Source organism: Borostomias antarcticus (genome assembly GCF_949987555.1).
Source record: "Borostomias antarcticus genome assembly, chromosome: 6".
In the NCBI taxonomy this organism is placed as follows: Eukaryota; Metazoa; Chordata; class Actinopteri; order Stomiiformes; family Stomiidae; genus Borostomias; species Borostomias antarcticus.
This window is the reverse complement of record NC_140239.1, coordinates 25,714,970-25,742,842: the sequence shown is the minus strand read 5'-3', so window position 1 is coordinate 25,742,842 and position 27,873 is coordinate 25,714,970. Positions and strand designations below refer to the sequence as shown.

General features: G+C 47.8%; 5 protein-coding genes across 12 annotated transcripts in view; 4 read left to right on the top strand and 1 right to left on the bottom strand.

Moving 5' to 3' along the window:
* The window catches only part of map3k5 (mitogen-activated protein kinase kinase kinase 5), a 38,819-nt gene extending 34,430 nt beyond the window's left edge, over positions 1-4,389 (top strand). Inside the window, exons 26-30 of one of the 4 annotated variants that reach the window (XM_084439775.1) lie at positions 767-1,028; positions 1,239-1,351; positions 1,636-1,751; positions 2,614-2,690; positions 3,054-4,389. In XM_084439775.1, coding sequence (XP_084295901.1) covers positions 767-1,028; positions 1,239-1,351; positions 1,636-1,751; positions 2,614-2,690; positions 3,054-3,114 — 629 coding nt within the window. In that variant the 3' untranslated portion in view covers positions 3,115-4,389. Of the gene's footprint in view, positions 1-766; positions 1,029-1,238; positions 1,352-1,527; positions 1,752-2,613; positions 2,691-3,053 lie in introns of all 4 variants that reach the window. The other 3 variants (XM_084439774.1, XM_084439773.1, XM_084439772.1) reach the window with 3 other exon arrangements.
* A 465-nt stretch (positions 4,390-4,854) lies between these two features.
* Positions 4,855-9,799, top strand: lrp11 (low density lipoprotein receptor-related protein 11; the record flags this gene model as incomplete). Its single annotated transcript, XM_084440096.1, has 9 exons — positions 4,855-5,452; positions 5,754-5,911; positions 6,596-6,737; positions 6,848-6,973; positions 7,475-7,693; positions 8,897-9,064; positions 9,305-9,358; positions 9,442-9,543; positions 9,645-9,799. 9 exons carry the CDS (start codon positions 4,855-4,857, stop codon positions 9,797-9,799), a joined length of 1,722 nt encoding a protein of 573 aa, XP_084296222.1.
* Positions 9,800-10,640: 841 nt separating this feature from the next.
* On the bottom strand, positions 10,641-16,612 carry pcmt (protein-L-isoaspartate (D-aspartate) O-methyltransferase). 4 transcript variants are annotated; one of them, XR_014630499.1, is made up of 9 exons: positions 16,498-16,611; positions 13,760-13,864; positions 13,636-13,667; positions 13,350-13,454; positions 13,088-13,208; positions 12,594-12,679; positions 12,156-12,325; positions 11,368-11,484; positions 10,641-11,233 (listed from the first exon to the last, which is right to left on the bottom strand). XR_014630499.1 is itself a non-coding variant. In XM_084439955.1 (8 exons), exons 1-8 carry the CDS (start codon positions 16,550-16,552, stop codon positions 11,479-11,481), a joined length of 636 nt encoding a protein of 211 aa, XP_084296081.1. In that variant the 5' UTR covers positions 16,553-16,612; the 3' UTR covers positions 10,641-11,478. The 4 variants fall into 4 exon arrangements, 3 of the variants coding, with proteins under 3 accessions (XP_084296081.1, XP_084296080.1, XP_084296082.1); XM_084439955.1 differs by having other exon boundaries at positions 10,641-11,484; positions 12,200-12,325; positions 16,498-16,612; XM_084439954.1 differs by having other exon boundaries at positions 10,641-11,484.
* A 330-nt stretch (positions 16,613-16,942) lies between these two features.
* nup43 (nucleoporin 43) lies at positions 16,943-19,942 on the top strand. The gene is made up of 8 exons (XM_084439486.1): positions 16,943-17,142; positions 17,420-17,542; positions 17,653-17,730; positions 17,856-18,018; positions 18,517-18,652; positions 18,744-18,895; positions 18,983-19,099; positions 19,489-19,942. The coding sequence occupies exons 1-8, from the start codon at positions 17,023-17,025 to the stop codon at positions 19,716-19,718; spliced, it is 1,119 nt and encodes a 372-aa protein (XP_084295612.1). The 5' UTR covers positions 16,943-17,022; the 3' UTR covers positions 19,719-19,942.
* Positions 19,943-20,428: 486 nt separating this feature from the next.
* Positions 20,429-27,715, top strand: lats1 (large tumor suppressor kinase 1). Of its 2 annotated transcripts, none has more exons than XM_084439947.1 (8): positions 20,429-20,581; positions 21,099-21,590; positions 22,007-22,157; positions 22,461-23,947; positions 24,628-25,210; positions 25,378-25,560; positions 25,699-25,805; positions 25,911-27,715. In XM_084439947.1, the coding sequence occupies exons 2-8, from the start codon at positions 21,240-21,242 to the stop codon at positions 26,418-26,420; spliced, it is 3,372 nt and encodes a 1,123-aa protein (XP_084296073.1). In that variant the 5' UTR covers positions 20,429-20,581; positions 21,099-21,239; the 3' UTR covers positions 26,421-27,715. The 2 variants fall into 2 exon arrangements, with proteins under 2 accessions (XP_084296073.1, XP_084296074.1); XM_084439948.1 differs by having other exon boundaries at positions 21,096-21,590.
* Positions 27,716-27,873: the final 158 nt, after the last annotated feature.

The following is a 27,873-nucleotide window of genomic DNA, read 5'->3' as shown; positions in this document are numbered from 1 at the left end:
ATGATCGTAATGGTGTTAAGCTACATGAGAACTCGGCACTTTGGCAGCCCCTCTGGTCGTGATAAAATTGGCACTGCGTTTTAAGAACCACACTTCCCACAATCCCCCACTCACTCGCTGTAATGATGGGAAAAAATGATAACAAACGCGCTTGGCGCAGACTGGATTGGAAGGTTGTAGCTACTTTCTGGAAGGATGGCTTCAATGCAGGTCTTCTTTCTTTTATGTGCATGTAGATTTCGTTTCGCGGGGCAAAGTGTTTGCTGTCTTCCTGATATTGTGACACGCAAAATGTGTCACTTCCATTTCCACCACAAGATTTCCCGCCAGTACACCGAAATTCTAATATAATAAATTCACAGGGTCTCATGCAGTCTCATGTCACGAAAATGATTTTTGGGGTCTTGCTAAGGCCAATTCATAAACTAATAGCAAGTAAAAGTGAATATTGAACCATAAAAAGGTTATCTCATTGAGCTTTAAGCTCAGGCTCTGTAAACTGGGATGAATGCAGAAATGCAGCACACGGCAACTGTAACTGAATGGATTGAATGCGAGAATGTTTTCAGTTCTGAATGTTGCTGACGTTACCACTATAAAGGCAGTTACTCTATGGCATCTCGAATGTATCACATGACCAAAATGATTACTTTAAATTTCCTGTCTTATGTTGAGATGGCTTAACGCTACATTTGAGATGTATATACTGAACATACATGTTCAGTTTATTGATGGTGTAGTGATGCAGCGTTCTGTCTCTGCTCAGAGCTGAGGCCACACTTCAGCCTGGCCTCGGAGAGCGACCACGCCGACCAGGACGACGTGGACGATGACGCGGCGGAGCCCGAGGGCAACCCCGCCCGCCAGAGCAGGGTCCCCCCTCCAGCGGCGGCGATGGCGGCGGCCAACGACGACGCGGTCGTCACCTCGGGGGTGAGCACGCTCAGCTCCACCGTGTCGCATGGATCCCATGGCGTCCAGCGCTCCGTCAGCATGGAGCTCGGCAGGATGAAGCTGGAGACCAACAGGTGCGGCAGTTGGCGACCACAACGGGATGACAGATAATCAACAACCGCTCATTGACGTTATGTCTGCGACTAGTGTTTATTCCCACGGCTGTCGCCTGTATGAGCCGTGTTCAGCGTAAGGGGGTTCCCTCTATGAGTAACCTCATCCCTGTATCATCCTTTCCTCTCTCCTCCCCTCCTCGCCCCCCCCCCTCCCCTGTGGTTCCCCAGGCTGCTGGAACAGCTGCTGGAGAGGGAGAGAGAGTACCAGGCCATCCTGAACCAGGTCCTGGAGGAGAGAGAACAGGAGATTAGACTGCTGAGGATACGCTCGGGGCCCATAGGTCAGCCCTTGAACAGACAGACACACACACACACACATCATATTTCAGACTGCAATGGAAGTACTTGCCCCACCGGCTGCACATTTCATCACATATTAGTCATGAATGTGAAAGCTGTATGTTATTGTTCAATGTAACTGATTTATTGTACATCCACACACCCTTTCTTCTGGCAGACCCCCCCTCATCATCCACACCCTTTCTTCTGGCAGACCCCCCCTCATCATCCACACCCTTTCTTCTGGCAGACCCCCCCTCATCATCCACACCCTTTCTTCTGGCAGACCCCCCCTCATCATCTTCAGACAGCCAGCGGAGCCGTTCAGCAGAGAGCCAGGGGGACCCGGAGCTGGCCAGGTGGCTGAGACAGCACGGGGCTGAGGACGACTCTGTAGACCGGGTGAGTTAGGCCCAATTCCAATACTTCCCCCAATACTCCCCCTTAGCCCTAGTCCCTAGTTTGAGTGCCCTCGGCTGGGTAGTGGCCACAAGGGATAGGGGTTGAAATCTTTACCTAAGAAACGGGATGCCACTCGCTACGTCTTCAATCTGAATTTTATTAGTTGCCTGATTTTCTGTGGAGTCCCTGGGATGTTACAGTATGATTACTATTATTATAGTGACAAATCTGACCAAATTTCAGAACAGAACACGACAGATTAATCAATTGTACTGCCAGGAAGCATGTTTACACATCGGCTGTTAACGTTAGTCCTGCCCATACAGATGAGCAGAGAAGTGCAGAAAAATGCTACTGGATTGTTTTTTGGACTTCATGAACAGGACATGGAATCAACTGTCACTCAAAAATAGTTGTTTACACAAAGTTACGATATGCCCCCTAGCCCTAGAAGCTAAAAAGAATGGGACACGATACCCTACGCATGAACGCGCAAAATGTAGGGGTAGGGCCAAGGGCTAGGGCTAAGGGGGGGTATTGGGATTGGGCCTTACTCTTTACTAAATGTCAACAAAACCACACCCATGTAAACCCTCCTCTCCTGTTTGTCAGCAGACAAAGCTAAACACTTGATGTCATAGATAAACTTTTAGGTGTGTCTAATATCTAAGCAGTAGATGCAGATGTATGTTTACAGTATGTACAGTAGCCCAGACTAGCATAAAGCGAATTGAAGGAATGTAGGTGATACAAATGGAAACTGGACTATAGAAATAATTTGCAATTGCCACAGCGCCACCAGCTGGGCCAATGAAGCAACTTATTTTAGGTAAACCAACACGTTCTCACCTTCTTTTTCTAGATTTTGATGGAAGAGTACACATTGGATGACATTCTGCGCTACGTGACAAGAGAAGACCTGAAGTGTTTGAGATTAAGGTACAGTGGGTTCCCCTGTAATGTGTTCTTTTCCCTGCAGTATTTCAAGTAGCAAATCACACACCAGCTACAGCACAGCTGCAGTCTGCAGACGGAGCAGTACAACTGAACAAATTATCAAAATGGTTTGTGTTTTGTGACACGTTGAAAAATTAAATGACCCCCGATGTCGAATTGGTAGAGAGATCGTGAAATACTGCAATGTTGAAACGCTGCGGCAGGGTAAATAGTAGGACGGTACCCACTTGTAGTAAATTCTCTTATAGTTTGTCTCCTGAATTTGACCAGCAAACTGATTAAACTTTGTATATACTGTATATTGTCCTATGATAACAGTCTGCCAATTGTCCTTCTCCTGGCCAGAGGTGGGGTCCTGTGTAAGCTATGGAAGGCGATCACAGACCACAGACAGAAGCCTGCGTGATGCTGTTACACATGGAGTCAACCACTGCCGCGGAGCCTTTATTGAGACCCAGTATTCTCTCACTACTGCACTTTCATCCCAGTATTTATTCGACCGAAAACCCTGATCGGACGAGATCGTGGGCAGCAGTGTACAGAGTACTGATCTGTATTCGACTTTGTGCACGGCATTTGTTGGATTATATGACATGATCATGTTTCTTGGGGGGAAATTATTCTTTTCAAATCAGTCTGAAGTTACTTTTCATGTGAAAGTACACATGAAGCTCCACTGGTTTTGTAATGTTCTTCAGACAGAGACAGTCCTAAAATGGTGCTTCGAAGAGAAATTTACAGAAGAAACCGAATTACGCATTGTAAATATCTGAGGTCATTGTTGAGTGTTATTAATTATGGTTTGGTGTACAATTCCCTCCTTACTATCATTTGTTTACAAGACCTGAGACTGACCATTTCCTAACACAAGCCTGAGAGACAAAACTATTAATTGCTATTAATAACTTAAAAAATAATGTTTTCTTACATCCTGTTTAACAACTGTTTTGTTTTGGGAGTCTTATCATTCACTACTTTATTTAAATGGATTTGTATTTTTATAGACCTAAACTCATAAGGCCATGGCTGCATTGTTGTGCTTTTGTTCATTTGTTAAACCTGGGAGAGCACACCAGTCTTCAATTTGACATTTCCTTCTTTGCATCCTCGACCTTCTCTACACATTCTTTCCAAAACTTGCAGTAACATGTAAACGAAGTAGAAATGTATTTGACAGTAAAATACTTTTGTCAGTGACAAAGATATATAATGTACTTTCCTATTTGAATGATATTTTAGAAAAGTCTAGTTACTGTCGGCTTTATAGACATCATGAGAGCCAATGATTATTTTATTCAATGGATTTTTTTCTTCTTCATTTTTTATGGCAATATAGCCTCCTTTTGTATATCTGATTCTTGAACCGCAATTGCTTTTAATCATTGTTTAAATGAAAATGAAAATCCAAATGTAGGAAAAAACAATGTTTTGTATTGTTGTTTCATCACCAACCTTTTTTGTTGTATTAGTGTTTGTTTCAGCCACAGCACTATTACATTTTTAGATTTTGCTACCCGCACACATTTTCATCAGAAAACGCTTTCTGGTTTAAATGTTTTCTATGTCAGAAATACAGATTATCGATGTCAGATTTCTTTCATTATGTAATTGATTAATGATATTTGTACAAATATTATAATATGTAACTCACAACCTTTCATCTTAAAACCTACTGTGAAATAAAGAGTGAACAACAGTAAAATATGCCTCATGGAAATTTTTGTTTCAGTGACAAACACAGCTGATGCCAAGAAAGAATTATATAAACAGTGACGCCTTCTTATGTCAGATATCCCAACTGTAGTTTGGAGCTTGGATTCAAACGAGTTTGTATAAAACTGGCAGGTGTGCCTGCGCTATCAGTGCATCATCCGTGACGTCAGTGCTTGTTCTCTGCCTCTGAGCTGAGCTGTACAAACGCTGCTGGGCACTCCCTCCGCGCAACACCATCACGAGGATGCCGTCGAAAGGCCTTTAAGCATCGATAACAAAACAAAGGTGCATCTTCATTTTAAAATTATTACATGTAAAATATTATTGTATTTTTTGTATGAAGTAAGCTTACACTTATGTCTTGAGGCACTTGCGCATCTGTGCTTATGCGTCGGAGAAAAAACGAAGAGGAATGCAGTTTAGCAGCTTAAACATGATGGCTATATCCCAGCACCATCGACTAATTGCTGGTGTGTTGCTTTTATGTTCGGTGAATGGCATCCACAGCCGGGCCTCGCAAATATCGGATCTTAAATCAAAAATATCTGGGGTGGAGGAGCTCTTGGAAGAATTCCGCAAACAGCTTCAACAGGACCAGCCTTATGCCGAGGAGGAGGATGTTGTTGACGTGTGCCTGGGTGACTTCAATGCCGTAGAGAAGCACATCATCCGAGCACGGGAATCCATCGAGCAAGGGGCCACTTTCCTCTCGGCCCCTGCTCGGGTGTACAGCTGGAAAGACTGTGTCCATTCCTGCTGCTCGGACCCGCACTGTACCGTGGCAGTGGTCCAGGAGGACCTCCATCGTCAGTCGGACGACAGTCTCAGCTGCTATTTGTTCAATTGCACGTATAGAAATAAAAACGTTTGCTCGTTCGCAGCGCAGCAAGACTTCAGCACTTACAGCAGGGCTCACAACACGACCGCACACCTCTTCTCCATCACTGGCCATGGAGACGGAAGCAAAATGGTCACCGCAGGCAGGAGGCCTGAGGAGAACCCCATCATTGACGATGTCACCCAGACGCAAGGTGAGGCGCTCCTGCTATGCACATAGATCAAGATGAATCAGGTTTACAATGTGCTGTATAGACTGTAACGTGTCAATGATTTAGTAGGCTAACAATACACAACAAAAGGTATAAGCTGTTGGTATAGTCCATGTTTGGCTACTGAGTTTTCTGACCACAGCCACCACAAACTGTGGACAGGCATTTGTCTTTGAGTTAATCATTTGCCTTGTGGGCCTCAGGAGCTCCTAAATTAGATTCAGGCTTAATCAGTGTGTCTCTTTGGTGGCATTTGACGAGGTTAGCCTCTGGTTGTTTCCAGAAGTGGACGAGCCGCCCCGGAGCGACGCCGGCAAGGACGTGGTCATCCAGCTGCCCACTGATTGGGCCGTGCTGGACGGGAGGGACAGCCTGGACGACCACGGGGTCACTCGCTACGAATGGGCTCTGATCCGGGGGGATACGGCCATCAACATGAAGGTAAACATGAAAGGGCCTCATTCATAAGAAGGAAAAGAATATCATTATGTTTTTATGATTATTACTGTGGCGTAACCCTGTCACTGAGGTACTGTGTAGTTTACAGTAGGTAGTATGGGGTACTAGTAGTAGGGCTTTGGTACAGATCTGTGGCCGATTCAAATTAAAATGCATACCGTGTTTGCGCTAAACACAAATCAAGTTTGGTATTGTGTACACACACACACACACACACACACACACACACACACACACACACATGTGTTTGCAGCTGTTAAGTCAACATGGAGGCTTGTGCTGTGGGTCCTGGCTGTGCACACAGAGATAAGAGGCTATTACAGCCCTCCCTGAGGCAAGGACAAGAGCCCTATTGTAGGCTGTGCTCTGTGAAAACAGAGATGAACACAGATTTTCAGGGAGGACTCGCTTCTTCTCACTGTTAGGTTTTCTTCAGAGAGCTCTCTTATCGTTCAAAATAAATTCTCTGTCGCAATGCACCCGATTTAAATAAGTTAGTACCTGTGCATGGTGAAATTCTCTCTCTCTCTCTCTCTCTCTCTCTCTCTCTCTCTCTCTCTCTTTCTCCATTTCTGTCTCCATGTCTCTATTTCTCTGTCTCTCTCTTGTCCTCTCTCCCCATCTGTTTCTTTCTCTCTCTCTCCCCCATCTCTCTCTTCTCTACAGGTGACCCATCCGGGGTTACTGAAGGTCAGCGACCTCCAGGAGGGCGTCTACACGTTCCAGATGACGGTCACCGACACGGCGGGACAGAAGAGCTCCGACAACGTCACCGTCACGGTGCTGGCGCCGGGGCGCCAGGCGGAAAGTGAGTCGCCCCTCTCGCCTCTCCTCGACCCACGTCAAATATCACGCGCTCCCCGTCCCCGAGCGGACGGTGTGTCACAGGGGGGTGTGTCACGTTCCTCTCTCCTCCAGTCTGTACAGGCCGCTGCTCGCGCTACCAGTTCAACTGCGATGACGGCTGCTGCATTGACATCACCTACGCCTGCGACGGGAAGCAGCAGTGTCCGGATCGCTCCGACGAGGCGTTCTGCGATAACTGTGAGTGGTGCTGCTCCGCCCCCCCGGCGCGCGGGGACAGCTCCCAGATCAGACCAGGCTGCGTCTACGCATTTCGCAACTAACTCCTAACCTTAACCTTAACCCTAACCTGAACCCCTAACCCTAAACCTGACCCTCACCCTAACCTTAACCCTAAACTCTATGGTGTTCTTGCTAAACTGGGTTGTGAAAAGTAATCTCGCAACCAGGCTCTCTCGGGTAGCCATGCTTAAAAATAGCAGTTGGCACCGTTGAATCGAAACACGCCTGGCATTTGCAGCGTTGGGGTATCTTTGAACGAATAAATAGATGAAAGCTGGTGTCTGTGGTGGAGGCTGATTTCGGACAAGTGACCCGGCCTGTTCCCTCTGTGGTTGATTATATTTATGTTGCATTACGGTCATTTAGCAGACACTTTTATCCAAAGCGACTTACAATAAGTGCAGCATAGGTAGTCAAGTGAACTGCTGGCCAGGAATTATAAGAGTGTCTCCTTTCTAGTTGATGGCACCAGGAAGACAGTGTCCCACCCTGCGGGCCTGCCCAGCCCTCGCATGCCTGCCGTGGCCCAGACCGAGGGGTCCGAGGACCCAGAGCCCAGGAAGACCGAGGGGGATCCCCCCAGACCCCCGCAGGCTCAACCCCTGGACAGGAGCAAGGCTGCGCCACCCCCTGCGATGCCACAAAGCAACAGTCAGCAGGACAGCTCAGCCAGCCAAGGTACTGTTATTACCCGTTATTACCCTGACCCTAGAGCGCTGGTTATACTTTCTGTGTATGCGAGGGTCCGCTAGGGTCCATTTAGCGTGAAGTTTGTCCGCGTGCATCCCATAGTACGCGCTCTGCGCTATGAGAGCACCGACCGCCGTGACCTCCAAGCGGACTACAGAGGTCGTATAAACAGAACCCTAGCGGCTTAACCCCAACCCTAACCCCACAGAACCCTAGTTAGGCTTAACCCCAACCCTAACCCCACAGAACCCTAGTTAGGCTTAACCCTAACCCTAACCCCACAGAACCCTAGTGAGCCTTAACCCCAACCCTAAGCCCACAGAACCCTAGTTAGGCTCAACCCCAACCCTAACCCCACAGAACCCTAGTTAGGCTTAACCCCAACCCTAAGCCCACAGAACCCTAGTTAGGCTCAACCCCAACCCTAACCCCACAGAACCCTAGTTAGGCTTAACCCCAACCCTAAGCCCACAGAACCCTAGTTAGGCTTAACCCCAACCCTAAGCCCACAGAACCCTAGTTAGGCTTAACCCCAACCCTAACCCCACAGAACCCTAGTTAGGCTTAACCCCAACCCTAACCCCACAGAACCCTAGTTAGGCTTAACCCCAACCCTAAACCAGCAGCCAGCAGGACAGCCCAGCCGGCCGAGGTACTATCATTAGCCGTTCTTACCCTGCCACAAACTTGTCACCGCAACATATTTGGAATGGCTACCCTATGATCTGTTCCGCTGCGAAAGAACTGCATGCAGGCCGTGCATTCCGGCGGCGTCCGCAGAAGCGGAGCACCTTGGCGTGTTTTGTCTGACGCACACACGGGCAGATTGAGGCCCCGCGGGGAGCGGCAGAGCTGCAGAGAGCCGAGCGGGAGAATGTGGAGAGAGAGACAGAACACAGGCCACAGGGCCACTCACAGACCTGCCATGGGAATGTGACTCCTTCCCACGTATCCCCGGGTAAAGGAACAAAGCGTCTCTGTCCGGCGCCACCCGATCTCCAAATCAACCCCGGACTGACGGGGGCGGGGCGTCTCGCCCGTTCCCGCCCCCCCTCCCCCCCTCCCTCCTTCGAAAGGACACATCTGTGATTCCCTTCTCCGTTACCCTTCTTCCTTTGAGGAGGAGGCAGGGGATTAAAGGAGAGATATTTCGATCCAGCCCCCTCAATCTCAATTCCTCTGTCCCAGCAGACTCCTGTGCGTCGCCGGTGGTTGTGGGACCCTGCAAAGGCACCTTCCCACGCTGGTTCTATGACGCGGTCGCTGGAGAGTGCAAGCACTTTGTGTACGGAGGCTGCCGGGGAAACCACAACAACTTCCTGCAGAAGTCCGACTGCGTCGCCGAGTGCATCCAGAGAAGTGAGATTATCCTCCTCCTTTGTCGTTGAATAGATTTCACGTCTTGGTGATAATTATATGAGTGCTAGTGTGTGTGTACAAAAATTAATGATGCCGCCAGTGCGGGCGGCAGCCGTTGTACCTGCTCTGGTATTAAGCATTTCACTGCGCATTGTATCTTGTATAATTGTGAATGTAACAAATACAGTTTGAATTTAATCTTACTATTGTTTTACAATCTTATGGAAACAATTGATTCAGGTCCTTCTATCAAAGAAATTGCCACGGTTCCTGCCAGCAAACACACAGAGACGGGTAAATGTAGTCATAACTCAAGTCAATACATACTTCATCAGTTCCTGATTTAAGAAAGTTCCTAACTGTTTTCTTATTTGTAGGTGCGGTTCCTCAAGTGCCCATCTCAGAGAGCAAACAAGAGAATGAAGTACTAATTTCCAAACCTTACACAGTGATGGGAGCACATCCAGTGCCCGAGTCAGGTCTGTTACGACATCAGACACATGAACCGTAGATTGGTCCTGCTGATCACCACAGCGAGTTAATGACCTCTGACCTTATACCTGCTCTTCTCTGTTTGCAGGTGCGATCCTTCCATTGGCACTGGGCCTGATCATCACCGCTCTCCTGCTGCTTCTGATTGGCTGTCGTCTGAGGCTGGTCCGTCACACGCTGAAGAAGACCCGCCCCCTCACCACTGAAGAGTCTGATTACCTCATCAACGGGATGTACCTGTAGTATTACACGCAGAGGTGGACACCCCCTCTGTTCCAGACCACAACAGACATTTACTGAGTCAGTCACCTGCTGACCAGCTTTCCAGACAAGCCTGTCTGTTAAGCCTCTCTCTATGTTCTGTCTTGTCTATAAGTGACAGGGATAGACACTGCTTTCCCTTTCACGCTCATTAAGATGTTATTTTGATAGCAAATATGAATTTTACTTTCACTTGTGGATGTGGTCATCTGAGAGCTTGTGTTGTAGTTATATACCTCTGCCACTGAGTGGCGCTGTTGTGCTAAATTTGTGCCATAAATCACTTTACTTTAGGCTTTTGGCCTCGTTGTATTATTTTTACCACTCCTTAAACGTGATGACAGCTTGGTAATGTAACATATCCATTATTGTGCAATCCTATCATCATACCAAAATCCCTGCTTACTATTTTCAGGGCCCCTGCTGCCAGATCTCTCTGGAGACCAAATGATGCGTCAGAGCATTCCAAACCAACACACTGCTGTAAAATGTTACATTTATCAGTGAAGCTAATCTGTGGTTATAAAATGTGCCATGTGTAGATGCATCCTTAGCCTGTGTAATCTTCTATGTGAGACAGTAAAGTTGATTATCCCTAATCAAAATGTCTTAAGTGATTTGCTGTGTTAGTGGTAAGAATGACATATGAATGAATGTCATATTCAAAACCCAGTGAGACCAAGCGGGACAAAAGCATAAGCATCGTTTTATTTTCATATGCCATTCCATAAACTGGGAAAGCCATGGATCATCCAAACAAATGTGAAAATCGTGTTTTCCCAAAAAAACGACAAGACATTAATTTTGCTTTGCGTTGGAAGTTTATTTTGGCAAAGCAGTGACTATTTCATTTCAGTCATCTCAAGAGCCTGCACAAGATGTCATGAATACCAGAGAAAGAAAGCAATACAGCACGGGGGAAAAAGCACGGCCCTGAACTTGTGCATATGTGTGTAATAACTGTGTAATAACTGCTCCACACTCGTCCTGACGAAGAGGGGCTTTAGTCCCCAGCCATATCCACCTGTACTGGTCAGCTAGGTGGAAGCATCTACCATACCAGTAGTGTCATAATGTGCTGCATACCCAACAACTGGATTGTGTGTTTTAAGATCAGCCATTTGTGCAGCCTTGGTTTAAATACTGTCAGCTGGGAAAGAAAAGCTTATATATGTTAGCAGAGCAATACAGATATCTACAGCTCCTCAGACACTCTGCAGATAAGATTATCGTAGAATTATCAGATGAGCTCTCCTCGTCATAACAGTCGGGCATCCTCCCGACACGCAGCCCTGGTTGAGCAGCGATGCATTACTGGAGCAAATGGTTGATTGCAAGTCACTGATGAAACCGCAAAAAAAAAAAAAGATATCCTGCAGCAAATCAAAAGAATAATTCACAACCAAAAATGCAGGCCTGGAAAAAGCACAAACCGAGAAGAAAACAAGCATTTCTATGGTCAATCTCTAGCAGTCTTTATTCCCGGGCCTCAGCGTTTTCCTCAGCATGACACTCTAATCCCAAATTAGAGTTAACGGGAAAATAATCACCATGGTTTGCTATGTTTTGAAAGAAAATCCAATGGCTGCTGGAACTCAAAGTAGTCTCCCCTCTGGATCGTCAGTGAAATGTGGAATACTGACAATCTCCCGCTTCAAAGTTCATCCCTGCGGGGAAAGAGGCAGAGTGTTAGGAGATACAGAGAACGAGAACGTGTTCATAAACCAACATCCCCACGTCATGCGATCAACTGGTCAGAGGAACTCCCATGCAAAGTTATTCAACACAAAATCCCATAGCAAATGGTCATGTTACTCGTAGGCCTATTGCATCACTCCATCTACCAGTCAGAAGAGCGTGGGTGTAGTAGTCAAAGGCAACACAAGGATCTCATCTGGACATCCCCGGAGGATCAAAAGCCATAGTACTGACATGCTCTCGTCTCGGGCATCAGTCCAAAGTAACACAGCCATGTGCATTATGTCAAACATACGCCATCAGCGCCTGAACACCGCCGGTCTCATTAATCAATAGCGCTGAAGACTGAACACTGAAGACAACCATTGTTATGGTTCCAAAAGGAATCTCACTCCACACTTGATTAGCCGAGCGGTTTTAATGCAGCATGTCTTGGTTTGTGGAATTAAAACTTAATTCTTAATTTTTTTTAAACGTGCAGCCAGTTGCCATGGTTATGGAAGAAGCAAATAATGAAAACAAACAGCAAAGATGCAGCCGTTGTGATCCATTGTCTGCTCCGGGCCACACCATTTCACCTTTGCCGCTGTGAAGAAGACAGAGGGGGTAGGGGAGGGAGGGAGAAGGAAGTCACTTCCACCTGGACCACTGCTTGTCTTTGTCTGTTAAAGGCACGTAAATCACCCCCATCAGGGGCTTCATCTTGGTGCTGCCGTCCTCCATCTTGTCGTACTGCTCCAGCATCTGGTTGCCCCCGGCGGGGCCCACGGGCAGGATCAGCCGGCCGCCGGGCTTCAGCTGGTCAAGGAGCTGAGGGGGGGGGGGGGAGAGAGAGTCAGAGCTCAGACCCGGAGGGACCGCGCCCCTCCCGGCCCCGACCGCTCACGTTCCGTCCCGAGAGCGTAGGGAGTAGCGAGCGCCATCCCGTCTAATCCCGCGATTACTATACGACAGCTCTCCTTGGATGACGGCGTGGAGGGTGGCAGATTGGGTCGACGTGACTCTCGGTAGGTGCCAAATTATGCTTTCATGAGTGTTGTTCGGGGAGGGAAGGGGGGTGAGGGGGGGACAGACTCACTGCTTGGGGCACATTGGGTGCTGCCGCGCCGACGTGGATGGCATCGTAAGGAGCCTCCTCCTCGTACCCCATCCTCCCGTCTCCCACTGGAACACAAACAAGACAGCAGCTGTCACTCACCCGATGCCAGCTGCCACGCTGCGCCGGCCCCGCCCGGCGGGCCAACACGGAGAGGGAGGCGTGCCAGGGCGCACGGCGGCGTGCCAGTTCCTCTCGCTGGCCTCTGACGCAGCCCGACCGCGAGGCAGACTACAGCAGGCACTCTGCGCTCAATAATTCAGCAGACGCACTCCACCAAGTCAAGCAGGCTACATTATGTTTCCCTACAAAAGAGCCGGCGGCCATTGAAGAGCTTTCTAAACAGTTCTGGTTAACCTAGCTGAGGGTGGCCTACATTTTGTGTTTGCGACTGACTTATCAGTTTGAAGCCAGATCCGTTTGCATATCATAGTCAATCCAAGTAGCTAGGATGAAATCCATGTTCTTCATCTTACCTAGTAGCTTCACTCTGCACGATGTTATCAAGCTAGGGTCATCTTTCTTCACATTGTTTATAGAGTCATCTACCAGTTCCTTGATGTGATCGATTCCTATCACCTTTCCCCTGGGTCCCACCTAGAAAACGAGAAAAATTGGAATCGATGTAAAAAAAATAAAAAATAATATTCAGATTTTAAAAAAAACTGAAAATCCTGGCAGTCAGAATTACCTCCGAGGATAAATGTTATTTGTTTTTACCCTTCATGTGTGGCTCACCATTCGCGCAAAGCACACAGAGAGGATTCCACTGCCGGAGCCCACGTCCAGCGCCTTGGCGCCCTCGTACAGCTGGTCGTGCAGAAGCTCCAGAGCGTAGGCGTGCTGGGGGAGAGGGGAGAGATGGATCAACTGTACAACTACATCACCACCTGTCAGCATGAGACAGGGTCGGAGCATGACACCAGCTCCTCGGCCGACAGGGGCAAACCACACAAATCTTAATAAACAAACAAATCGATAGTTCGGCTTCACACGTGCAACAATAGCGCGTATAATATCATACCATGTGTGGAGCGCTGATGGTTGCTTGATAGCCTTAAAAGGGAGGTGGAGATAAACCATATTGTAACATTTGTCAACAGATGAAGCCGATGTCATTTACAGTGTGCGGTGTCGTGAATACGCACCTATCGACTGTGGGGAGTCCATGTAGGGGTTACACCTGGAGAAGTGGCCCCGGTCTGTGGCCAGCATGACTTCGTAAACCTTGTCTGACTTGATGATCCCATTTTCTGTGGTCAGAGGGAGACGGGTGGTGTTTAACTGGACGGCGGGTTTGTCGAGTCATGCATAGACATACATAAACATACACATAGCACTGTCTTCAGAGGAATCCTCCGCAGGGGGGGCCACTGATAGTTGGTGGCAGCAGCAGGAAGTGGCAGCGACAGCCGGCGCTGCTCTCATTACCCCCCCCCCCTCCCCCCTCAGAACCATGTGCTCCTTTAGTCATCATTGGCAGGATACATTACACCCAAGACGTAGAGAATGCAGCAGTGTGCATGTAACAGTTGTACAATGTACACACTGTGTATACACACATTGCACGCCGTTTCGTATTCTGCACTGCCCTGTCTTTGCACTGTCATGTCTTGCACTCTGTCTATTGTTGTCTATCCATCAGAGTTATGCGCCAACTGACCAGAACAAATTCCGAGTATGTGTAAAAGCCAAACAGGCAATAAAATTGATTCTGATTCTGACAAAGTGATGGTTCCTGAATGAATCCCACTTAAAGGACCAATGCGCCCTGAATAACTTTGTGCTGCCCTGCAATGAACACGCTCTGTGAAGGGTGGAATGAGTCAGCCTGAGACACAAGAAAGACCTGGATACAAATAAAATTCTCTTCTCATGCAGAAGATATCCTCAACCTCAAGAATTACTCCGTGAGTAATTCCCGTGAGTAATTCCCGAGAGTAATTCCCTCGTCATTATTGCACCTCTGACTAAATCGTTGACATCATCACCTTCCACAATGACTAAAACTTACTGCGGAGGTTGCTGACCAGCTCTGCGTGAGTGGCTCCTCCAGATCTCCAGGCCACCGCTAAACACACTTTACGGAGCCAATACGACTTCGTATGCCTCGTCTCACTTGATGATCCCATTTTCTGAGGTCACGGGTAGACGTGTGGTGGTGTTTTGACAGTGGATTTTGTTGTCCTAGACTTGTGCGCGTGCACACACTCACGTTAATCCACTGGCAGTTGGTGGCAGCGACAGCCGGTGCTGCTCTCCCCCCCTCCCCCCCAGAACCATGTGCTGCGTTAGTGATCATCAGCAGGATACATTACGCCTGCGTAGCTCCAGATGAAGATGTAGAAAGTGCAGTATTATGCATGCATATAACAGTTCACAGGGCGATGGTTGCCAAATGAAGAGCACTAAAAGGACCAATGAGCCCTGAATAACTGTGGTCTGCGATAAACACAGTTGTGACGGGTGAAAGGAGTTAGGCTAAGAAAGACCTGCAGGATGCAGACAACAAGATAGGAATTAGCATGCATCCTGAGTGTGACCTGTTTAAAGTCGGCTTATGCTAACTTTGGAGTTTGCTGTTGTAAATGGGTCATGGTGTAGACAACTGGCAAATGATGATGGATGATGCTAAAATTCACTCTGAAGAAGATAAAGAACACAACTTTTCTGGACTAAAAGATTATTTTCAGCATGACATTCTACCCTGTTCAATCCCATGCCTTTTTGTGCACATACTGGTGTCACTTCTCATGCAGCAGAAGACAAATATCTTCAACCTTAAAAACATGTCTCAGTACTCCAAGTCCACTGGGTCAAACTCTCTCTTAGGCTCATACTGTATCTGCACAAGGTCCAAGACCACCAGGCTGGTAGCGGTGCAATCAGAGAAAGAGTAGGAGCCACCCCCCTCTTAAGAGCCACCCCCCACCCCCGAAAAAAAACCAACCTCTGCTGCAATGCTGCAGTGGACAGGGTAGAGGCCTAAATAAAGCCTAGCAGATAATGGCATATCTCTACACCAAGTCTTCAACGGTGACATACCCTTCTCAAGAGTAGGTGTCACATGTTGTCACTGTGCATTCAGGCAAGGAAACTGCGTGAGAGATTCTTAGATTGAAAGCTCTGGCATTTCTCCCCCCCTTCCAGTCCCATCCATGCCACCTTACCTGATGCAATGCATGCAATGTAATGCAATCACTACTGGTTCTTTATCATAACAAGGTCAAGCTCTAAATATGTAAGGCACGAGTTATGACATGGCTACAAATTGTGTAGATAGCAGCAGTCCCCCGCCCAGCATGGCAGACCCGCCCCTCTTGCTTTAGCAAAACTAACGTTAGGCGAGAGTTTGTGACATTCAAACAGTAACGTTAAACCGAACACAGCAATTATAGCTAGCACTAGCAAACACTTGTTAAGTTCAATCATAGCATGTATGCACCCTGTTGGCAATTGTTCACACATTGCTAGCTAGCGGTAGCTAGCGTTAGTTGTGGGTCTGGCCAACATTATGACGCATATAAAATATGCTAGCGTTAGTTCACGTTAGCGTTAGTTGTATGTTTACAGCCATCCCTCATATGGACTACGATTAGTTACATCACGTTACATTAGCAAGCACAACCAGGCTGGCCCATTAGCTTAGCCAGCTAACGTTAGCATAGTTGAGACTAGGCTGAAACACAACACCAGCAACGCGATCTGTTTGGCAAAGTCACTAACGTTACCGTTAGCCTAGCAAACTAGCTAGCAGCTGTTAATGGTTGGCTAGCTAGCAGCCAGTTACCTACTATGTATAGCCCCGCGAGAGTATTTCCTTTGTCAGCATTAAATCTCTGAAGAAATCATTGACACGATTACCATCCACAATGACTTAACTTACTGCGGAGGTTGCTAACAAGCTCTGCGTGGCTGGCTCCTCCAGATTTCCAGGCCATTGTTAACCACACTCTGCGGAACAGATAGAGAGCAGCTGTCAATGCCGCGCCTGCGCACACTGCCTTACCTACAAAACTCACAACCTCCAGTGCAGATGGAGGAGATACGTCACGAGGCATCTCTTTACCCCACAGCCAGCTGATTAGCCTGCTTTTAAGTTAGTGCCAAGTTGAAATAGTTGATATAAGATTTAACAGACAGATTTTCAAGGAGTGCATCTTAAATTTGGGGTGATCTCTCATCTTTGACTGCACGAGAATTAGCTAGACACTCATCCACCAGGTGGAGCGCGAGAGCTACAACTGATCAGCGGTCTCTCGTTTCGCGTTTCGTTGTTGAGGATGACTTCACTGGGACACCGTACGTGGGTTGGCGCGGGGAACATGTCCTATGATCTGCGGGCTGGCTGTAACGTTAGCTACATTGAGTGAAATTTGACTATTTTAGCCAGTTGAAACTCTTTGAAACCATGGAGGGCACCAATGCAAAATACGTGTCACAGAAAATCAGCAAAACTAGATGGCGACCAGTCTCGTCTTCGTCTTTACAGCAACCCGAAGTCTTTGCTAGTGGCTCCTGGGACAACGAGGTAACAGTTAGTGCTAGGCTAACGTTAGCTAATAACGCTTGCAAGCTGGTTAGCTGGATAGATGGCTGTCAAAACCAAACATTATGAGACACGTCCTATGAATGCAGTTCTGCCTACTATACGATAATCTTGATAAAATAAATCAGCAAGCAAAATGATCTACTCTGCTCAGCTGGGGATTTCTTAGCTTGCGTTCTCTACGTATAATAACTTTACTGAACTGAACTAGCTAATACAATTGAACTCATTGGCTGCATTTCATGCATTATTCTCGCAGGACAACAACGTTTCCATTTGGTCCATCGGAGACAATGGGGTCACCAGTATGGAAGATGAATTTGAGGGAGACCCTCAGTTGTTATGTGAACACAAGCATGATGGTGATGTTCTGGATCTTCAAGTAGGTTCAAGCACTACTCCATAGACAGATGTTGTACTTGGCCCCTAATAGCAATGGCATTACTTTGTATTGATGCATATGTTAGACTTGGATGTTCTGTATTTCCTCAGTTTCTGGATCAAGACAGAATAGTCGCAGCATCATCAACTGGAGCAGTTACCATATTCCGTCATCACCGTAACAAACAGGTATAGCTGAAGATTTGACTGGCAAACACATGACCCAAACTGCCACCTTACTACTCACCATGTACCATTCATTATGGTTTGGTATGTTGTGCCTTTTTAAATAACCTATCTGTTTTTAACTACAGACATTATCCGTCTCTCACCAATGGGGGAAAGCACATCATTATCCCTGTGGGAATGCCCCTTGCACTGGGGTTGTCTGTAACAGTCCTGAGATTGTTACTGTTGGGGAAGATGGCAGGATAATCCTCTTCAGAGCCGACCAGGATGGAGTGATACGCACCATAGGTTTGTAAGAGATGAATAACTGTTACAGAATCTTCTGCCATTAATGAACGTTTAGAAAGACTTGCAAACTTTTACTTCATTACTAGCAGGGTTATTTACTAGGGCTGGGTTTAAAAAATCGAATCCGAATCAAATGATTCTGAATTGATTCATGAATCCCAAAATTGATATTTTATTTAATGAATAAATGAAGGAATGAATAGTTAATTCATTCATTCAATGATTCATTCATTCATTTTTGGAAATCATTATCGATACCCAGCCGTAGTATTGATGTGTTGCACAACTTGGCAGGCATGTAATTAAGGTTACAGCAGTTTTAGTAACACTAACCGAATCGAATTGAATCGTGATAATCGATTCTGAACCTTGTGAATCAGAATCGAATAGATTCTTGAAATTCGAATCGATACCAGCCCTATTATTTACACCTACTTTATACATTTATACATACTACTTTGATTATGACAGTAGTCTTTTCCTCTTTTTTTTCATCAGAAAATGCTGATAGCAGCACAATCCATGCTGTGACTTTCCTGAGGTCAAGAGAAATCCTTACTGTGAACTCTATTGGCCAGCTCAAACTATGGGACCTCCGGCAACAAGCCAATGAACCATCACAGATTCTATCCCTGTAAAGTGTTTACTTTTGAATTGCTAAATTATAGCATTTGTTTTATACTATACAATGATTTCAGTGTTGTTTAATTATTTGCTCTTTTTAGAACTGGAGACAGAGTCCCATTGCATTGTGTGGACAGACATCCCAACCAGCAACACATTGTGGCCACAGGAGGTCAAGATGGTATGCTGTGTATCTGGGATGTGAGGCAAGGCAACATGCCCTTTTCTCTTATGGATGCACACTCTGCAGAAAGTAAGGGCCTATACAGTATATTGAAGTGTACTCACCAAAAGCTGTTTTAGATTATACAGTGTTTTAAGTCTGTGTTTGTTTTCATAGTGTGGGAGGTCCACTTCCATCCCTCCAACCCAGACCACCTCTTCACGTGTTCGGAGGATGGCTCGCTCTGGCATTGGGAAACTTCCTCAAATTTAGACACATCGTCATTTTTACAAGGCAAGTCATATCAAAAAGATATATGGAGTTATCACTTGTGTCTGATGAGTTTATTGCTTCACCATATTTGGATCTCTCATTAAAGAGTCAAAAGTGATTCAAAAAGCTTTATTTATCTATGGGGAAAGATTCTCCTTTGGCTTCCATATATTTTATAAAACAAATAGCCAGGACATGTTATATGTTAACAGTCTGTTTTTGGCCTATGATTTTGCCAACCTGGTTTACAATTTTTCCCAGTCTGGTCTTGTTTTTGACAGTCAGATGATGAAACTAGGTTTAAAGCACGGATACTTTCTTTCAGAGATTTTTAGACGGTGGGTAGTTGTCAGGGTTGCATCAATGAGACGACAGCCATAATTATCAGCATTGTCTTTGTTGTTCACCAGGTGGTCTGAACACAAGCATCCTTTCCCGGAGTGCCGTGGCCCCAGCTGGTGGTAACCAGTCCCTTGTCAGTGCCTGGCTCAGTGGAGACTCCAGTAAGGGGCGTCTGGAGACTACAAACATGCTTCCCAGCCAGACCCTGTCTGTGAATAGCCTTGACGTATTGGGACAGTGCATGGTCTGTGGAACTGACGGAGAGGCAATTTATGTCAACAGACAGGTCCCGGTTTAAAAGCACTTGTATTCATTGTCATTGACAAAATGTTCTGTGTAATTTTATGACATGTAACTGGACCATTTCTGGTAGATTCTCAAGTAAAAGTTATGGCTTGTGGTATCTGGAGTTGGCACCATCTCATGAAAGAATTATGAAAGTTGTATAATAATTTTGATGGTCACGAAGACTTATCTAAGACAACCCAAGCATACGGATTACAGTAGTAGGTAAAGAAACATTAACTGTAAACCCATACAACAGTACATATATGTTACTCTTTGGGGGGGGGGGGGGGGATATAATGGTTGTGTGTATTATTATAACTATTGTTTTGAAATAAAGACGTTTGGTTAAGTATTTCTATTACTTTTGATAGCAGATTTTTTTATTTTATTACATATGACCTGCAGTGTTGACCACATTTTGCTGTTTGAAGGTTCGAACACCTGTTGTAGCATCATTCTGCAACCTACTTGTTTCTTTTGGTCCATGAAGATTCGAACACCTGTTGTAGCATCATTCTGCAACCTACTTGTTGAGAAACAGTTTATCTTACTGTCTTAAGGTCGTTTGGATAACAAGTGACCATTGATCATCTCTGTGCACTTTGCCAGAGAAAAGGCAAAAGCTACCTTTTGTGGGCGCTATTATTGCCGCGATGGATGATGGGACAAGGAAAAACAAGCCACATCCGGGCAAGTTGTCCGTCAGACATCAGAGGAATATCTTGCTAGCCGCTGTTGCGAAAGGCACATACTTTAGCTGTAAAGTTGGCAACTTTTAGGCGAAATTTAGCCGATTAACATTAAATTAATCGCTTTTACTTTCTTTCGGAAATATAGCTAGTTCGTTATTAGAGAAGTAACGCGAAGCCACGGGTAAGTTCGATCGATTGCTAGCTCGGTAATAACCTGTTAGCATAGCGCCTGCCTGCCTGACACTGGCTGCTTTGCGACAGGCCGTGGAGCTCCACCACACTGGAGCTTTGCTGGCTAGCCTGTGTTGGCAACAAGTAGCTATGTAGCTAGATTGTGAGCTAGTTCGCTGTTAGCGAACGTTGGTTATTTTAATAGTTGCCGACCACTTGCTTAGCTAGCCTTTGCATTACACAATTCAGCAAGTCCAAGTAACGCTACTACTAAGTTGGTAGGCAACGGTCGCTAGACAGCGGGCGCAAAGAGTCGAGAGCCAGATCCATTCATTTTCATGGAAAGCAGGCTAGCTTTATCTAGAGCTTAGCCAACTTACTGTTACCATCTAGATCTCTACAAATGGCTATCTTTCTCCATCAATATTGTTTTGAGATAACTTAGATTAGTTGTGAAGCTATAGTATCCATGTACCTGTCTTGTATGATCATTCACCTCCCAGACTAACGTGGTTTGTCTTCAGCAGGTGCTGTAAATGTGTGTCAGCAGCATGCAGATGTGAAGCCATTGCAATTTGGAAGCTGAACTCGGCCCGATAATCTCGCAGTGCTACCGTACTGCGCGCCATCCCGTTTACTCCTGTGGCTGTCAATATACATGCTCTTACATGAAGAGAGGGGAGAAACCCGAAGGATACAGACAAATGAGACCCAAGACCTTCCCTGCTACTAACTACAGTGGCAACAGCCACCAGATGCTGCAGGAAATTCGTGAGAGTCTCCGTAACTTGTCCCGACCCTCTGACCCCCCCAAGGTGGATATGGGTGCTGGAAAGGTATTGGCTGAAGACCCAAGACAGCAAGGGCGCTGCAGCAACCCTCGGAACCCCTACCACAAGGCCCTGCAGGAGATCCGCAAGTCCCTCATGCCCTTTGCTAATGAGCCCAGCCCCACGGGCAGAACGGCAGAGGTGAACAAACAGATGATGGTGGAGCTGCTGTCTGCAGGGTTTGAGGAGGTAAGGAATGATGTGAATGTTCAGGCCTCTCGTTAAGTTGCTCTTGTTCGATGTTCAATAAGGCTGTAGTTTTCTATTGTTGTTGAGTGTGTACTCATTTGAAATATGAAAACTATGCAAAGTGGAATGACCAGCTTTAACGACTCAGGCTGTCATTGTCTCATGCTTGACGTGTTTTTGACTAGTCAGTCATGTCTGGATATTTAAGTGAATTCTCCTGTGCTGTAAAAGTATGTAGCTATCTGGTTAAAGAAAAAAAAACATTTTGTGACCTATCTTTTGCCTATTGTTGCTGAAACACGTTGGATTCACTTTTATATCTCCCTACCCTCCAAATCCTAAAAAGCATATTTGCAAATGTACTGAACTACCGAAATGCACATTCTCATGCTCATCTTATGTGTTTTCTTTGTCAGGAAATGGTGATCCGTGCTCTGAAGCAGACCAACAACCGCAGCATGGAGGCAGCTCTAGAGTACATCAGTAAGATGAGCTACCAGGACCCGGTGAGGGAGCAGATGGTGGCTGCCGCCGCCCGCCCCGTCAATGCAGGCATGAAAGCTCCCGGTAGGTGTCAGTCCTCTGGGACCTACTTGCTCGCTCTCATCCCCTTTATCCCTGGCTTGTTCACAGAAACCTTGCCATTGTTACAGGATTCAGGACCTGGTTAGGATTTAGTTGTCTAGGATAGCAATGCATTCTTACGGAGGGAACGGGACACTGTCGAACAACTTTTCCTGTGGTGAAGGGGAGGGGATTCCAGTCCAGTACAATGCTGCAGTGGTTTACTTACTTCGATAGCGCCATAACACTGTCACCAGATTCTGCTTTTGAACGAAATTTGTTTTCCCATATTCCTTCCGACTGCAGGTACATCGCACATTCAGCAGCCTGTGTTGCGAAGGCAGAGTTGGAAGGGTTCAAAGGAGTCATTGGTTACCCAGAGACACGGCCCCATGATGGTGGAGGGGATGATGTACCGTTCAGACAGCCCCGGACCCCAGAGTGACATGGCTGGACGCCCACCCCCAGCCTTCCCTCAGGGACACCCCGGCAACAGCCAGTGGGTCAGCTCTCCTCTCCCGCCTCAGGTGCGCAGCGTCACGCCTCCCCCGAACAGGGGCGCCACCCCTCCCCCGCCCTCCTGGGAGAGCAACCCCTCGACCAAGCGCTACTCCGGCAACATGGACTACCTGGTGCCCCGCATTTCTCCCGTCCCGCAAGGGGCCTGGCCGGATAGCTACTCGGCCCCCGCCCCCCAGAACCAGAGGGGGATCAGCCCCGTGCCCGTGGGCCGCCAGCCCATCATCATGCAGAGCTCTGGGGGGAACAAGTTCACCTTCCCCCCCGGCTGGTCTCAGAACGGCTCCCCTCAGCCGGACTACATGGGACACCAGAACGCGGCCATGAGCGGCGGCAGCAGACAGCCCCCTCCCCCGTACCCGGTGAACCAGAGCAGCAGACAGAGCCCCACCGCTCAGCAGATGCAGGCTGGAGGCCCCCCCTCCTCCCCGGGCTACGCCAACGGCAGCAGCCTCCCGCAGTCCATGCTGGCGCCCAACCGGAACAGTCACAACCTGGACATGTACAGCATGGGCCCCGCTCAGTCCTGGCCCCAAGCCCCGGCCCAGCCCCAGTCCTCCCCAGGCAGCAGCAACCAGGACATGTCCCCGTCATGGCAGCACAACGTGCCGGTACGCTCCAACTCCTTCAACAGCCACCAGCAGGGCCACCGCCAGGGCCACGCCGCCGGCTCCCAGCCCTCCGCCACCACTGTCACCGCCATCACCCAGGCCCCCATCCTCCAGCCCGTCAAGAGCATGAGGGTGCCGAAGCCCGAGCTGCACACGGCCGTGGCTCCCACGCACCCTCCCTGGATGCAGCAGCAGCCCCCTCAGCTGCCACCCCCTAGCCCCTACCTAGACCCTCCGGCGTCCATGTCGCAGATACCTGTGGCGGCGGAGGTCCCCAGCTACCAGGGTCCGCCGCCCCCGTACCCGAAGCACCTCCTCCAGCAGCCCGCCGCCCCCTGCCCTGCCTACGACCCGGGCAGCAAGCCAGGCGCCGGCAGGGAGGAGGCGGCCGAGGAGGAGGAGGGCGGCAGCGGCGGCTCCGGCGACAGGGCTGACGCGCCGGAAGGCGGCGGCGGGGCGGAGAAGGAGAGGAAGCAGATCACCACGTCGCCGGTGCCCGTGCGCCGGAACAAGAAGGACGAGGAGCGGCGGGGAGAGCTCCGGATCCCCCTCTACTCCCCCCAGGCCTTCAAGTTCTTCATGGAGCAGCACGTGGAGAACATCCTGAAGAACCACCAGCAGAGGATCCGTAGGAAGAAGCAGCTGGAGAGCGAGATGCAGAGGGTGAGGAGTCTATTAAGACTATTACATCAAGCAAAGTTAATTGTTTCGAAGACAATCTTTAAGACGATTATGTCTCTTTTAACTTTCAAATTCTATCGGACCTTTTTTCTCTTTCGTAAACTGTATTCTATTGTCTTCTCTTTCTCATTCCAGTACTTTACATGCTCTATTTCTCTCTTCTTTTAGCTGTCTGTCTTTCTCTCCCTTTCTCTCCTCGCTGTCACTAACAGCCGATATAGAAGGTAAAAGTATGCTGTGACCTGAATAGTCCACACACAAATCAGTGACCCAAGTAAGCTGCTGTTGAAAGATGGAGCTTTTTCTATTGAACAGCATGAAGCTGACAGCATGGACGTAAGAAGGCCTTAGGGAAACGCATGCCTCCCCAGCCACTGCATTTTAGACAGTGACATCGGTAGCCTATTTCTTCAACCTTATGTCCACCAAATGTGTTTCTACTCGTCGTTCTCTGTGTATTAATGGATACTTCTACCCTGTAATTGGTTGACTAATGTGGGCCTACTAACTAAGTTGAATTGCTCACCGGTACTGCACCTTGTCTCAGTTTGGTTTTGCGTTCTGTGTACCGTTTCGGTCTCGGCGAAGACTGCGGAGTATGTCGCTGATACAGTGTGTGTGTGTGTGTGTGTGTGTGTTTTCCGTTGGCGCCCGCCCACCAGGTCGGCCTGTCGGGGGACGCTCAGGAGCAGATGCGCATGATGCTGTGCCAGAAGGAGTCCAACTACATCCGGCTGAAGCGGGCCAAGATAGACAAGTCCATGTTCAAGAGGATCAAGACCCTGGGCATCGGCGCCTTCGGCGAGGTGTGCCTGGCCCGGAAGGAGGACACGGGAGCCCTGTACGCCATGAAGACGCTCCGCAAGAAGGACGTGCTGCTGCGGAACCAGGTGGCCCACGTGAAGGCCGAGAGGGACATCCTGGCGGAGGCCGACAACGAGTGGGTGGTGCGCCTCTACTACTCCTTCCAAGACAAGGACAACCTGTACTTCGTCATGGACTACATCCCCGGCGGGGACATGATGAGTCTGCTCATCCGGCTTGGCCTCTTTCGGGAGGAGCTGGCCCAGTTCTACATCGCCGAGCTCACCTGCGCCGTGGAGAGCGTGCACAAGATGGGTTTCATCCACCGGGACATCAAGCCAGACAACATCCTCATCGACCGCGACGGCCACATCAAGCTCACCGACTTCGGCCTCTGCACCGGCTTCCGCTGGACTCACGACTCCAAGTACTACCAGAGCGGTGAGCGAGGACCTCCGCTGTGATCATACTGACCTTTTAATCCCCGATTATCTATTTGTTCCTTCCAACCCGCGCTTCGTCGGGACTTTTTGCAGACAAAACTATAAACTGTAGCGTATCCCTTGTAAGTCACGATGGGTAACCGGTGTTATGATGTCTTGCCCTAGGGGACCACATTCGACAGGACAGCATGGACTTCAGTAAGGAGTGGGAGGACTCTGGTAACTGTCGCTGCGGAGACCGACTGAAACCTCTGGAGAGGAGGAAGGCACGGCAGCACCAGCGCTGCCTGGCCCACTCCCTGGTCGGCACGCCCAACTACATCGCTCCAGAAGTGCTGCTCAGAACCGGTAGGAAACGTGGGAGTTAGAGCGCTCTCTCAAGATGAAAATGTGATCAGTGGAATGTTATGTCGACATTGTACTGCCAGTGCTCAATATGTTGGCCGTTTTACTCTAGAGCAAGCTTTGTTTACTTCTCTGTTCAAGGATACACGCAACTCTGTGATTGGTGGAGTGTCGGTGTCATTCTATACGAAATGGTCGTCGGGCAACCTCCCTTCTTAGCAACTACACCTCTGGAAACCCAACTCAAGGTAAATTAACCTTAATAGAATGAGCTATCTTCAGGTCCAGCTAGAACAGGTATTAATTGTACTACTGTACTACTAACCGTCTTTATTATGCTCTTGTTTGTGCAGGTGATAAACTGGCAGACCACGCTACACATCCCCCCTCAAGCCAAGCTTAGCCCAGAGGCGTCCGACCTCATCGTTAAACTGTGCCGAGGCCCCGAGGACCGCCTGGGCAAGAACGGCGCGGACGAGATCAAGGCGCAGCCTTTCTTCAAGGCCATCGACTTCTCCAGCGACCTGCGGCAGCAGCCGGCGCCGTACATCCCCACCATCGCCCACTGCACGGACACGTCCAACTTCGACCCCGTGGACCCGGACAAGCTCTGGAGCAGCGACGGCGAAAGCGAGGGGAACCACAACGACACCCTCAACGGGTGGTTCCGTAACGGCAAGCACCCGGAGCACGCCTTCTACGAGTTCACCTTCCGCCGCTTCTTCGACGACAACGGCCACCCCTACAGCTGTCCCAAGCCCATCGAGTATGAGGGCTACGATGGCGATGAGGCAGACGCCGAGGACCCTGCTCAGGAGGAGGGCGGCCAGGGGGCACAAGGGAGAGACCTGGTGTATGTATAAAATGGCTAGCGACAACATCTTTATCCTGCTGGACTGCTGGCACATAACAAGTCTGGGTATAGGTCTCTGTTCTGTCAGAAGGCAGGTCAGGATTTGGTACATGAATTGGGTATATGTGTGTGTTAATGATGGGGTGTGGCATAAATATAGCAGATAGGAAATCCCCATTTAGGTCCGACTCTATATTACATCTGTGGTATTCTGAACACTGCACTAAACATTTAGTCCCCCCCATGCCTCAAGAGCAGATAGAGGACCTGTGGGACTTGATGCCTGAAAGCATGAAAGTAATCCTTTTACACTACAGCTGTGTTCATGGAGTGTACAGGGTACGCTGTCTGAATGGACATGACATGAATTAAAAAGCTGAAAATATCAGGGTGCTTTTTGAAAACTTACATACTCTGTTTAAGCCTTAATTTATTGAAGATATTGTTAACTGGTGACTAGTGGAGACTCACGAGAATGGGGTTTGTTTCTATTGGAGCTTTTATCTGTGTCTTAATTTATATTGTATTAGGTCTATTGCAATGGGGATTTAGTGGTATTGCTCTTGTAGAATTTGCGGGGATAAATAACTCTTGAATTATTCATTGCTGTGCCTTTGATCTTCTGCTCTCTTTCACCAAATATAGGGGGGGTAATCAGACTGGCATTTAAATGAGACTAGACATAGATGATTGAATTGTTTTGTGTATTTCTAATTTATACCTAAAATGTATTTATATTGTTGCATACATTTTATGTAAATACTTGTTTCTACCCTCCTGTTGGTTAGTATTCATTAGGGCAGGCCCTCTTCACTCTCCTCTGTAATGATTGGTAATGATTACCCCATGCTGGTGTATGTTTGTCCTGTGTTGTCCTTTTTTCCTGGAAGTAGCTAACCTGAAACACGCCCATAATACTAATACTATATTCAATACTGTGAGATGGAAGGGTGGGACAACTTGCTCTTTTTGTCTGATTATACAAATCGCTCGTTTATATTAACAGCGACTCTACCTTCACCTCTATCCAGTCTCTCAACCAAAGCACTAGGCTACGCTGTGAAAGAGTTTACTGACACAGCGGCCCTGTTCATGAAGGAGTGGCACTGTACTGAAAACTGGATATACATAGCGCCCATGATTCTTGCTGTTCACAGCTCATTGTGAATGGTCTCCCCTCTTCTGTATTTTGAAACAATTTGAATGTAGTAATGGAATTTGATCACTGACATTCCTGCACTGGTTTTGTTGTAATCATGTAAAGATGATTTGATGATTTTAGTGTAAATGTTTTCTGGGGATTGGGTGCGGGATGGTGGTGATGAATAAAGAATGTAAAGCACAAAGGATTACATTTTATTGTGTTTTTCATACGGCGATTGTTAGGCTCTATTGGATACAGGTGTTCAGGATATGACGTTCTGGGAATTTAAAGTTCGAGCAGCAGGACGACGATGTTGCAC

Coding starts and splice junctions, on each gene's coding strand:
- pcmt (XM_084439956.1), bottom strand. CDS start 14,743: ATGGGATCATCAAGTGAGACGAGGCATACGAAGTCGTATTGGCTCCGT. Junction 13,455..13,635: donor CCATCAGCGCTCCACACATG/GTATGATATTAT, acceptor CCTCTCCCCCAG/CACGCCTACGCTCTGGAGCT. Junction 12,326..12,593: donor CACCCAATGTGCCCCAAGCA/GTGAGTCTGTCC, acceptor CCCCCCCCTCAG/CTCCTTGACCAGCTGAAGCC.
- nup43 (XM_084439486.1), top strand. CDS start 17,023: ATGGAGGGCACCAATGCAAAATACGTGTCACAGAAAATCAGCAAAACT. Junction 18,653..18,743: donor CCATCACAGATTCTATCCCT/GTAAAGTGTTTA, acceptor TGCTCTTTTTAG/AACTGGAGACAGAGTCCCAT. Junction 19,100..19,488: donor CACATCGTCATTTTTACAAG/GCAAGTCATATC, acceptor GTTGTTCACCAG/GTGGTCTGAACACAAGCATC.
- lats1 (XM_084439947.1), top strand. CDS start 21,240: ATGAAGAGAGGGGAGAAACCCGAAGGATACAGACAAATGAGACCCAAG. Junction 21,591..22,006: donor TGTCTGCAGGGTTTGAGGAG/GTAAGGAATGAT, acceptor TTTCTTTGTCAG/GAAATGGTGATCCGTGCTCT. Junction 22,158..22,460: donor TGCAGGCATGAAAGCTCCCG/GTAGGTGTCAGT, acceptor TTCCGACTGCAG/GTACATCGCACATTCAGCAG.